At 48.8% G+C, this 12,445-nt stretch overlaps 4 protein-coding genes across 4 annotated transcripts; 1 reads left to right on the top strand and 3 right to left on the bottom strand.

The window, feature by feature from the left end:
• Positions 1 to 184: 184 nt before the first annotated feature.
• On the bottom strand, positions 185 to 1,479 carry scn1 (Cut9-interacting protein scn1; the record flags this gene model as incomplete). The annotated part of the gene is made up of 2 exons (XM_064895310.1): positions 185 to 1,420; positions 1,462 to 1,479. 2 exons carry the CDS (start codon positions 1,477 to 1,479, stop codon positions 185 to 187), a joined length of 1,254 nt encoding a protein of 417 aa, XP_064757997.1.
• An 881-nt stretch (positions 1,480 to 2,360) lies between these two features.
• Positions 2,361 to 3,550, bottom strand: MNN9 (Golgi mannosyltransferase complex subunit; the record flags this gene model as incomplete). Its single annotated transcript, XM_064895309.1, has 2 exons — positions 2,361 to 2,381; positions 2,435 to 3,550. 2 exons carry the CDS (start codon positions 3,548 to 3,550, stop codon positions 2,361 to 2,363), a joined length of 1,137 nt encoding a protein of 378 aa, XP_064757996.1.
• Positions 3,551 to 4,391: 841 nt separating this feature from the next.
• Positions 4,392 to 4,934, bottom strand: LTR64_000927 (uncharacterized protein; the record flags this gene model as incomplete). Its single annotated transcript, XM_064895308.1, has 1 exon — positions 4,392 to 4,934. The coding sequence occupies one exon, from the start codon at positions 4,932 to 4,934 to the stop codon at positions 4,392 to 4,394; it is 543 nt and encodes a 180-aa protein (XP_064757995.1).
• Positions 4,935 to 8,355: 3,421 nt separating this feature from the next.
• On the top strand, positions 8,356 to 11,148 carry CPH2 (Clr6 histone deacetylase associated PHD protein-2 Cph2; the record flags this gene model as incomplete). Its single annotated transcript, XM_064895307.1, has 1 exon — positions 8,356 to 11,148. One exon carries the CDS (start codon positions 8,356 to 8,358, stop codon positions 11,146 to 11,148), a length of 2,793 nt encoding a protein of 930 aa, XP_064757994.1.
• Positions 11,149 to 12,445: the final 1,297 nt, after the last annotated feature.

Here is a 12,445-nt window from a genome sequence, read left to right as displayed (position 1 = left end):
TGCTGAGACCTCTTTCAATGGTCCTTCATACTAGCTGTCTAGATGGAAAGACGCTGTCGAGATGCTTAGACCTCTTGCGATAGACCCGCAGCCTCTCAAGAGCCAGGTATGCCCATCATCCGTCTATGCCAGAGCACATCTGATGTTGAGGGGTTGAGTCTTTCACAAGACGGCCGTAATAGATTCATTCTTCAGGCGCGACACCAAAAATGAACCGATGCCAGTTCTTCTTCAGTTGTTCTGCTCCCCCTGGCAGCGACCAGTCCTTGATTTCACACACTCTGGTCAGAACGTCCTCCAAGAGTTTATCCATCCTCTCTCCTGCACAATGCAAATCGCTCTCAATCAGGATCTGCTCATCTGGCACAGCTTTGATGACTTCAACCGCTTTCTCTGAATTATGAGAGCCAAAATTGATGAGCTCACTGAAGGAGAAGAAGATATCTGCTGGAACACGAGCGCCAAGAAATTGCTTGAGCGCATCTGCTGGGCCAGAATATGAGTGCATGCAGATACGTGGTGGATAGAGTGGTTTTGCTCCCTCGACGCTGTGATAGTCGGACTCGAGAGGTGTATTGGCAGCATCCTTGTTCTGCTTCTTCTTCGCTGACTTCGAGGGCTTCTCGTGACCTTTCCAAAGAGATTGCAAAAGATCAAAGACTGCACCGTGGGTAGCGACACTGTGGACGGAGACAGCACGGTTGTGCTTGGCTGCAAGCTCAAGTTGTGCCTTTAGAATCACTTTCTGATGTTCTAACTTCACGTGGTAGGGGCTCAGCGGTCGACCCTCCCTGCTGCCAGGCGTATACTCGCCTTCATTAGGTCCACCAGTCTTGGCTGTCATGTCCCTTGATGTGACCTCGGAATCGTCTTCGCTCTTGAAGTCGCCATGTGGTACACGAAAGGAGCGGTCAAGGCCAATTTCGCCGATCACAGCCAATGGAAACTCTTGTAAGCGCATTTCGGTCTCGTGGAGGAAGCTCGACAGCTTGCGAGGTTTGGGCAGAGTTTTCAGAAAAGCCTTATCCGGCTCAGGTGTTAGCACGTCCCGATAGTGTTGCGTTGCGTCGACCTCATCTTGACCACCTCTATCGTCGAAGATTTGATATGTGAACCACGGATGCCAGCCAAAAGAAGGTACGATATAATTGTTCCTTTTGTCTTCATTGGCCTGAGTGTTGTTGTCTGGGATGGGATACTGCTTGGCTGTTTCCAGGACAAGGTCTTGGTCCTGTGCGCGTGTTGACATCACGGTCAAAGCTTCGGCATTCATTTCACTGATCCTTGAGGTTGCCGACATGATGTCGGTAGGATGACAATGGGCGTCGAACAGCCCGACCTTCTTCGCTTCCTCCATCGATGGTTTCTTCCAGCTAGTGCGGGGAGCACCCTTTCGCTTCGAGCAGCTTGTCATCTTGCCCTGCCGCAAAGGCAGTGGTTCTTGGATAAGTGTTCTCACACATCACAGCAATTGGGCATGAGATATGTGCAGCAAACTAGGGCATGCTCGTTGGCAGGTCTACAACGTGATGACGAAGACTGGAAAGACTGATGTCAGAAGTTTGAGTCGAGGCTCAGTTTGGATTACTGGTGGTTGCATTACGGTGGGCGATTTAGCCACAAGCCGCCAAAATGCCTTCTTGCTCCTTCCCTTCTGTTCATTACCGCAAAAAACTATACGCATCATTTGGTAGTAGTTGCAACACAGCTAATCATTGTTCTGAGATCGAAGCAGAACTGACAAGGTGATTGGACAGAACGAGGTGATTTGTTTGTTGAACAACAGCTTCATTGTCCTGATCATATGTGCCTTCTATAGCCTGTCACCTTTCCCATTCTCATAAGCTGGACGGGCATTCCCAAGGTCATGTTACTAGGGCCGCTCGAGAAGCCAGTAAAGGCGAAAGAAGTGTGCATGAGCTATACGTCGACGTAGATCTGACATCGAAGCGTAGAGTGCTGTTTCCTTTTCTGTCTGAAACCCTCATTTTCTGCTTCCAGACCTTCAAGTTTGTGGTTGTTCTGCCTGAAATCGACTTCAACCTATCAGTAGTTCTCAGCAACGCTGGAGTCCTGTATTGAACTTTCAATACAAACACTCGTGCAGAAATGTTTCGAGATTCGAATGAGCCGAGCCATGCATGCCCTACATGTCCCAACAAAGATCACGATGTATGGCCTCGAATTTTGCCAAGGCGTACCACCCCATCCTTATCCTGCGCCTGTGTTTAGCACTAACAGATCTCTGTATGTGAAACATGTATCACCCAATACTCCTGTAATGCCCAAACAATGTCTATACATCTATGCAAGTTTCGTTCTTGCTTTTGCTCATCAGATCGCTTCGTAAATTTAGACGATTACTCGTTGTAATGATACACCTGTATCCAATTGTTAGCACGTTCCCTAAACTTTTCAGGTTGCTGCCACTCACAAAATAATTTGGTAGACCCCAGCTTTCATAGCCTAAGCGTCTAGCCATCTTTGCAAAGCCTTCCGTCTCTATCAGGTGGTAAAATGCAAAAGGAGGGAACATGGCTCCATCTCTGTGAACTTCAGCCTTCACCATGAGAGCCGTCCCACCCACGCCATCGAGCGGCATTAAGCGCTTCTTGTCTCTATTCTCAGTTGTTTCAGCCAGCATAGCCATGAGGGTGCGGTACGTTGGCATCTCAGCGTATCCCTCCAGCAATATCTCGTCCTGGGACATCTTCGTCGCAAGCTCTTGTGCTGTGTCGGAATCACGCCAGGAGTTGTAGTCGTATGGTCTGATTGATTCTTTTCCATCGTCGTCTGTATATCGCTGGAAACAATTCGGTACGATGATGGGTTTGTCGAAGCTGGCCATATCTTCGATGAGAGAGTTAGGTGTCTCAACTATGTCCCCATCCAGCCACAGAATCCAACTCGTGGTCGGGCTGATAGTTGTGAATAGTAAGCTATTTCTTGCCTTTGCCATTCCAGCTCGACGTGCGGCTTGATTAGCCATTGCATGCCGCTCTTTCTCATTCTGACTTAGAATCGCCGGCTCGAAATCTTGGCGTAGAATTATGATGCTCTCGAAGCGCTTGTCAAGTGGACCAGCTTGGTGCTTGCTTACTGCCTCTTGCAGGCTTTTGGTGGCTTCATTGCCTTCTTTTGTCTTAGGTATTATGAAACCTATGGAAATGTGTTCATGTGGATAGCTGAGAGCAGCAAGATTATCCCAGTATCCTTCGAAGAAGCGAGCCAGAGGTGTCAGAATCAGCACCTTTTCATTGTTTTTCGCAGGATTTGCGGTAGAGGACAGGTTATTCAATTGGTAGTGTACAATCGGAGGCGGACCGAGTGGTTTCTGAGAATCTCCTGCTGCGGACTTTCGAAATGCTGAGGTTGGAGGAGAGAGAGGATTTGCTGCCGCAGCGGCTGACTTTCGTGCTCGTAGCAGAGGATCGAGGGTGTGAGAGAGGTCGGTAGTAGGGCCGAGAAAGAAGTAGAAAAGAACAACAAGTACGCATCCTCCCAGAATCAACGCTGGCCGACTGCTACGAGTCTGGCGGAAGTACGACATTGCTGAGTCTTTCATCAGGTCGTCGCTGAACTTAGGCACAGGGATAATGTTCTACTCGACAAAGACAGTTATCGCAATTGCATCATCTCGACGAAGGAGCCCGGACGTGGTGAGAAAGCGTGCATCGGACATCCATCAACACTCTATTCACGTAGTCCGAAATGCTGGGATGGAAATCTACCAAGTCTCGCAAGGCTCGGGTCAGGGGTGCTCATTCTCAGGGTTGAAACCGCTTACGTCTCCTTGCGGATATACTTGCCGCGCTCGTGCAGTCTGTGTAACACCGTACTATACGAATAGTGGGGACATAAGGATCGCAATCACTCAATGTATCGGTGTGGTTGTGATGTAAAACACAAGTAGAATTTATTCAGGAGATTCTCATTTTGTAAACAGGGATATCTGTCTCAACTACAGTAATGGTGCAAATGCTAACTTTTGTGCCTGCGTCTTCTCCAGTAGACGATCTGCGGTGTATCTGCTAATAAGTGGTGTCTCTATAATCAGAAAACTTCTGAGACGACGTTGTTTAACCTCTCCAATGTCAAAATGAAATAAAAGCTTCTAGCGAATGGAACATGCCGTAGATATACTGTTACAGTACCGTGCCAATAGGCATTCATTGCCGACGTCCTGCGGCAGTGATTCTGGGTATCAAGCGAATGGTACAAACCCAACTCATTTGGTAGAATTGTCCTTGTAGACTCCGGATTGTCCGGACCGTGTCAAATAATCCTGATGCGACTCATGAGTAAACTTGCTCGACTCCATTGATGCTTTTAACAAAAGAAATTCGTGATTCATGGCCGTTACGTCCTTAGTTCATACAATCGTGGCTCAGCTAGGCGATCTTTCGACTCTTGCCGGCTGGCTTGGTTTCATCATCACTCGAGACTGAGAGTGCACGAGGACTTCTGGTGGTTGGGCTGCCTCCTGGAGAGATCTTACCAGCACCTGCTACTGAAAAATAGTCACCAGCTTCTTCCAATGCAAGTGGTGTCACTGGTCCTTTCGGGCTTCCGAGCGGGTCTAACCGTGGTGCATCTGGCTTGTCTGAATGAGGTGATGCTGCAAGCTTCGACGAGAGTTTAGCTTTCTCGAGAAACTCTCGATGTTTCTCCCGGAGAAGTCGTGGAGATTCGACTACAGTTGGCACTGGTGCCGGAGCCCTCGTGTATGTAATTTGTGGTGGACGAGAAGGCGTGTTTGAAGAGCGATCAGCTTGCTCGTAGTTCGAAGGATGAAATCGACCAAGATTAAGCTGCATGTTTCTGGAGGACTGCCTTCCATGGTTGCCCCTTCGTTGCGAATTCTGAGGTGACAGGCTAGGGCCAGATGGCGGCTTCGGTGATAAAGGTGATGCCGGATATCGATTGAAAGCCATTGCTTCGTTGTGCATGGCTCTTTCACCTCGGAATTTTTCCCTTATCGAAGAGGCTGGAGAACTCGACCGGATCCGCTCCAACTGCAACCGACCGAAGAATCCGTCGCAATCGGAGAGAGGTGAGCTTGCAGATGAGGACACAGAGTTGGACCGTGGTGAAGGACTCCTACCGAGTGGCAGCAGATGTCCTTTACGTTCGCCTCGTCCAGTCAATGGTGTTGTGATTCGATTGATGTCGCGGCCTCTGAGTGCTGAACGTGGAATTCGAATAGGAACAGGTCTGCTTCTTCCGATCGGTTCAGTGTGTGATGTTTGTGAGAAAGTCAGAGGTGTAGTGGTCAAGTTTCCAGAAACCGAATCTGTCAATGTACGAGAACAATTGTTCGTAGAAGACAAGGTAAAGCCGAGAGATGCAACCTGAGGAGTATGGTTGACCTTACAAAGCGCAACGCTTTGGTTTGGGCTTGGTGAAGCGCGGATCCCAGGCAAGCGGGCGAGATCTGCAGCACCACAGTAAGTCAGTGGCTGTTCATAAAATGATCAACGTAACGCCGTCTGGACTCGCGTATAGCCAAGTCATCGTTCAAGCACATTGCTCAGACGGAAATATCCATAGGCCACACGTGAAACCAGACAAGGACGAATCAACAAACCCATCAGAGTCCATCTGACAGCGTGCTCAAAATCCCGAAGTTCAAAACTTCAGGGTCTGGCAGGGTTTATTTTCACGACGGTCCGAAGAAGATTCCGTGCAGCCGGTGCGATCACATGCAAGGAGTCGATCACTCACCACACCTCAATTTTGTTGTGCATGCAAGGTCTTCATCTTTGCAGGAGCGAATAGCAAGTTTATGGCTTTTCAATCTTTGGAATGACATCGTTGACAAGAGCCGCAAACTCGGCTTGTTCTACCAGTAGGCCGTTAGCACTCTATCCAATTCGAGTTAGCGACAATAGCGACATCTTGCCACAAATTTGAGCAAGCCGAACAAAGTGGTTCCAGCACATTGTTCTCAGTCGGAGTTTGAGCATCGATAGAGTCGCACCTTACGGAAAAGAGGCTAGTAGCATAGATTGCAGACAACCTCTAGACATTTGATTCGCAGACCGCGGGAGAGTTCACATTAGTGCCTCAGTACAGCGCACTTTTCGAGATCCACCAGATCTTGCTGTGGATTTCTTTTCCTGTGACGTGGTGGCTTGCTTCCGAAGGCTTTCTGACGTGCTGACTTATCAATCATGTGAAGGTACATTCAAGAGAAAATTGTGATACCAGTCCGGTCTTTGCAAAAACAAAACAGGAGTCATAGTCACCATTTCTCATATTACTGTCAAACACATCAAACACGTGTCAGAAGTAATCCATGACAGGCTGATTTTTGACCTTATTCTGGGTGTGTAGACGTGGTCACGGTAATTATGGCAATTAATGATGTTCTGCTTGGCTCGTTCTTGGTGTTGTCCAAGGACAATTTGAACTGGATACTTGATTGTTGCCTCGATTCGACTCCGGCCACTCCCTGTACTGCGTGCTACATGGTCTTGCCTGCTATCCTGTGGCTCGTGGGTGGCAAGCGCAACATCAAAAGGAAGATGACGAAATGACCCGATAACTTCTTCAAGCATTAATACCTGTCGAGTAGTCCTATGTTTGCCCCCAACGTGGACTCCCGAATCCTTTTTCCGAGAATGGGTATCAGGTACATTCTTATTCATCTAGGCTGATACTTTTTGGTCGCACCAGTCGCAAAGGCTCTTTCTCGGACTTGGAAAATCTCAGTGGTGGTCTTATCGGTGGAACTGTTTGTACGGCATATGTGCAGGTAATATGATGGAGTTGAAACACAACCAAGATTTGGCTATCTGTATACTTGGCCTCTGCAGCATACTTTGCAATAAATTCTCAGCGCATACACAGTCACGAAAAGGAGTGTTCGGGTGCATTAGCAACGAACATCCACTAGAACGTATACTTCCTGATGATGGCAGTATGAGTGTCCCGAAGGATTTGTGAATGATGAAGAGCGTTGGCACTTGCATATGACAACGGCCTAAGCACGGAAGTCTAGCGGCTAAGACGCGTTCATGAGCCGTCCTCGTTATGTGGTACTTACGATGTGCAGTGTGATGCCACAAGGAGCTATTTGTTTACTGAGCTGTTGCAAACGTAGATGGTCATGCTCGAACGGACGATTTCTGTCATGCGACATACCAGACAACAAACCTGATGAGAATTTCCCTGCCTGTACACTCCGCCCAGCTGGTCACGGGAGTTGTGAGGCAGTGGTCGTCCTGGAACCGCTGAGTATGAGACAGCATCTGCTTCGTTGCAGAGACCAGTATGGTCTCTCGATGGGTACTGCAACTTCCAGTGTTTGTGGTGTGCTGCTGTTTCATTAGTATCTAAGTACAGGTTGTTTAACATTGGACACGGTAAGAGTTGATCATCAAACATGATCAACAACTTGTTACAGTGCTGTGTGTAAAGTTAGCAGTAGCATCTATCTCCCAAGACGAGCTTGATGTGAGGCGTTCTGATAGACGTTGTGTCACACCAATTCTGCGCATGCTTGTGATCAGTTGTGGCGGACTCTTATCGTTTCGACCATCTTAGCCTCACCTTGCAGTCAAGTGTCGCTAACGACTCTTCGCTCGTCCGGCTTTCACTTGTGCCGATCTTGTTGTTCGAGGCTATGCCAACGAGGACAAGTACGTGGCCCTAAGCTTCATCCTCAGACGGCTTTGGTATATCCTGTACAACGCCTGCCTAGCTCCATTCTGCATTGTGATCGTCCTTCCTCATCTGGTCGTAACTGTTCATTTTGCCACCGTCTTAACCTGTTTGAGTCCTCTTCCATGTCTTCACTTCCCAGAAGATGATCGCTGTCTACCAGATTGAGGAATCAGGTATGCAGGTACAAAAGTAAAGATGATCGGTTCGAGCTCGAATGTGGCTGTGTGCGGAGGTGGCACAGTTTTCGGCGACAAAACCATGCAGGTCGAAAAGCCAGCAGAAGCTCTCATTCGACCAAAATCATGCTTGCTGCAGAATGATGTATGCAGAAATCGTTCGTGGAAAAGAGTTGCCCATGTCGGTCTGCTCATAGAGTTGCTTGTGCAGTAGGCCGACCAAGTACACTTTGCGGCAATTGCTTACACTGCCCAACACATACTGCCTCTGTGATGAAGGGTTTGGCAGAGGATCACACAGCGCAAGCACTGCCCAAGTTCAGGGCTTCGGCTTTACGACATCCGGGGACCAACCACGCTGCCATTCGTGGGATACCTGGCAACCTTGGATATTCGTTACGATCTCGAACTCGAACTGAGACCTACGCTCGTTAGGTGCCCGAAGTATAACGGACGAGCCCTTCTCGAACATGAACAATTTATGACACCGACTCGCCGCTACAAACTAAACATGGAACCTCAACTTGACCCAGAAATAGTTGGGAAGGAGTTCGACAAATGGCTAGATTGGGACGCTGTTGCAGACGAGGTTGACGATAGTTGCGTGAAGCCTGTGAGGCTTACAACAGCGTCCGGACTGCCTATATCCCCTATATCTACAGCAAACAGCGACTCTTTCAGTACCAACACCAACCAAGCATCGCTCACCGCTTCTTACATACATGACCTGCCAACGCCGACCCACAGCTCCAGTTCCCCGGAGACTGCATTGAATTCTTACCGACTGAATAGGGAGACCGCGCGGGTTGGTTCCTTGCCGATGCTTCAACAGAACAATCTGAAGAGGAAGATATCAGCCGACGATGATTTGGAGCATGGGTACAAGCCTGTTGCTGGACGGCCGACCGGCAGTAAGAGACCACACAACGTTATAGAAAAGAGATATCGTGCGAACCTGAACGAGAAGATATCGGAACTAAGGGACAGCGTGCCCGCTCTAAGAGTTTTGAAAAGAGCGAGAACCAAGAAAGATGGCAGCGCCAGTAGTGGCGACGAAGATTTGGACGGCTTGGCTCCCTCTAATAAACTCAACAAGGCCTCAATATTAACAAAGGCAGTCGAATACATTCATCACCTGGAAACTCGTTCTAGAAAGCTTGAAGACGAGAACACTTATCTGAAAGATCGTGTTGAGCAACTTGAGAAGATGCTTGCTGACAAGGGAAATGGCGCCACTCCAGCTACGGCGTTTACCAGTAACACTGCAACTGAGGAGTCTTCAGAACAACCTGTCGGTGCACAAGGCAGTGAGACTACGGCGAAGCCTGAAGTGAAAGGGCTGATCGGACTGCCTGACAGCATGAAGCGCTTACGTGAGTCTCAGCCACAAGAACACTATGGTCATGTCTATGCTACTCCCTTGGAGAAGTCACGCCTCAAAGGCAAGTGGCCTCAAAGAATTATGCTCGCGTCTGTGGCTGGATTAATGATCATGGAAGGTATCTCGGAGTCAGATCAGGCAGACGACTCAACAAAACGAGCACTTTTCGGCATTCCACTCGAGATCCTTGACGGCTGGCAGTTTCTCAGATCTCCTCGCCTTTACTTGGCAACCTTTGCAGAGTATTGTCGTGCTGGCGGTGTGGTACCTTTGTTAAAGGGTTTTATGACTTTGACCTTTCTGGCCTTTCTCGTCTTCTACTACATGTTCAATTCCAAGCCAGCATCAACCAAGCAACAGGAGGATGAGCCGAGGCGAATACTCGAGCCTGCTCGGCCGGCCTCACCAATTCAGGTGCGGCGGCGGGCATGGAGCACAAGTATGCAAGCCCTTGGTTTACCACATCACAGCTTTTTCCCCGAGTGGTTTGCAGTGACTTCCGAGTGGGTCAACTATTCTATCAGGTATTGGCTTGGTCCTAGTGCCTGTCTGTGGTTGTGCGGGGAGACTGCCGAGGACGAAACAGCCAGAGTGAAGGCCTGGGATATTGCAATTGACGCCCAGCTCGCTGGTGGGGATACTGAGATCAGTCACAGCAGAGTCGTACTCACCATTTTTGGATCAGGTACACTTCCAGCTACACCTCTACGGTTGATGATGAAAGCGATTCACTGCAAGCTTGTTCTCCACAACGTTGGTCTGGCCGGCACACTAAGTTCAAATATCGCCTCGCGACTCGCTTCATATTTAGCAGATCGGCAATGGCGCCGAGCTCGTCAACTACACGAAGCCCTGCCAGCTCGAGACGCCGACAGATTGCCTGGATACCTGAACTACCTATTGCAGATGGACTGTGACGATGTGCTGACCAGCGTTGTCACGCAGAGGGCCTACAATATGATGTACGACCGACCGACATCTGAGCATGCTGAGGATATTCTACATGATGTGGTGGTTGAGGATCATGCTATCAAATCACCGTTGGATGCAATCGCTGCATGGCTATCCACATCACTACTGCACGAAGCTCTCGTCGCAGCAGTGCAAAGCCCAGACGCCACTGACCTACTACGGGAACACATTCAGGCCGCTCTGGAAATCGCACCACCCGGATCAGCATCGGAAACCAGAGCTCTTGCCGTTCATGCCGTCCTGAGCCCAGGCAGAAGACACAACTTTTACCTACGAGCTGCCGATGCAATCAGAACGAGCACGGCAACTACTGAGAACATCGCGGAAGCGGGACTCCCATTTTTTATTGATTCCTCTACACCCAAGTCTGCACGACCTGAAATCGAGACATGTCTATCCTGTGCCGAAGTTATGTTCAAACTGGAGCAGCAGCAGGATCTGTTGGGCGCAGTCGAAGTCTTGACAAGGATAAAATGGCCCGAGCTCGGACTCACGTCCTCCGGCACTTCCGTCCTGCCAAGCATGTTATCAGTGGCACCTCTTTTCTTCGTGCTTACACGGCTACTTAGGGCTTCTAGGCATGCAAGTGACTGCTCCTCTTCCGATTGTGAAGATAACATTCATCCGCTGCCGCAGTTGACTCTGTTGGCAAAGGAAGTTTACCACTGCCTTCGTGTTGAGGCATCCAGACTCAATGCTGCTGCTGAAGGATGCAAAAGTCATTTGACTTCTGCATTGGATACGGTATTCAATAATTGGGTTGTGAATCAGGCTGATATTTCGAGGCGGCCTAGCAGTGCCAGTCACGACACCGGCTACGGCAGTCTGGAGGACGAGGACGATTTACAAGGCTCGACGTGCAAACGCGCAACGACTGTTTTCGAACAAAAGAGTACACATTTCCAGGAGAAGGTTGGCTACCTCGACAATATCGTACATCACCAGCCCTAATTGAAGTCGTTTAACGAATCTATAGGCGTTCGTATTGGACCTGTCTCTACCATGGCGCAGCCGCCTGGATAGATGTTATTGAACACATTGATATGCACCGTATACGTATATAGAACACTTGTGCAGATGACATTGATGTGCCATGCAATGCACATCATACCATGTCATCCTGATGTGATAAAATGTTTCGTGGTTAAGAATCTACCCATGCTTTCGCCTTCAGCATCTTGTGTCCTCCCTTTTGAAGTGGCATCTACGTAGTTTACGTTTATATTTCTTACCAGGTGCTCGATTGTGCAAGTGAATATGTTTACTAAACTACTGACAGTGTTCAATCGAGTCTGTATGTCCCAACGCTGGTCCTGCCTGACAAACAAGAAGGATCAGAACTACGAATTCGCACAAAGGCCAACATAATGAACGGCCATGTCACTGGTTGCCAAAAAAGCTAGCCGCTATCGCTGGTCGAGAACGTCCAGACCCCGGTCAGTATTCTCTTACGCTAACAATAAAATGGTCAAGCTGCCAGGTTGCGATCAGCCTTTATCCCCTGCAACCTCTTTACGTATTCAAGTCATTCCAATCTCGCTCAACAGACAGTGCACTAATACCATTGCCTGAATCGGTCTCGAATGGAAGGAGCTCAAATCGCAGGAACATGTCACACCATAGGCGAAAATACGCGCTCGATGTTGATTGTCCAAGAAGATTCACTCATAAAATGCAGCTAGGTAGCAGGCACGAAGAGCCTGTGCGAGAGAAATATGACACAACAAGATGGAGAGCTTTCTTTCCAGACACTGAATGACTTTCCTGTCAAGGCCATATCGTTCTGTGGGCAAATCTTGGAGTCTGTCTAAATTTGACTGCCAGTGTCATGCAATCCTCTCAAGTTAGAAGTCCAGACTGACCATAGTATGACGGGAACTATCAAGTCTCTCCTTGGATATACCTGAGCTATCTGTTCACACGTACTAATCCAGCACCAAGAAGTAAAGCCGAGTAATCCAACCGTCATTTAGCAAAATTGCAAAGTCGTATCATTGACTGCCTACTGGCAACGCCGCCACGGGCTGATTGCTCAAGCTTCGCTATGAACACGGAAAATCATGACACGAAGTCGAAACGCAGCGCTAAATTCTTACAAAGCAATGCGCTCATCGAAAACCGCGACTTTGTAATATCTTTACAGCTACATTCCACTATGATTGTACGAAGGCAGCCACGACGCAATGGCTACCTTGTCGATGCATGGAGTCCGACAAGTCCGACAGCTCTTTTGGCCCCTCCTTTGCTT

Source organism: Lithohypha guttulata (assembly GCF_036872675.1).
Source record: "Lithohypha guttulata strain CCFEE 5908 chromosome Unknown scaffold_1, whole genome shotgun sequence".
Lineage (NCBI taxonomy): Eukaryota > Fungi > Ascomycota > Eurotiomycetes > Chaetothyriales > Trichomeriaceae > Lithohypha > Lithohypha guttulata.
Note: the sequence above shows the minus strand (reverse complement) of the source record. Positions and strands in the feature narration are given on the sequence as shown.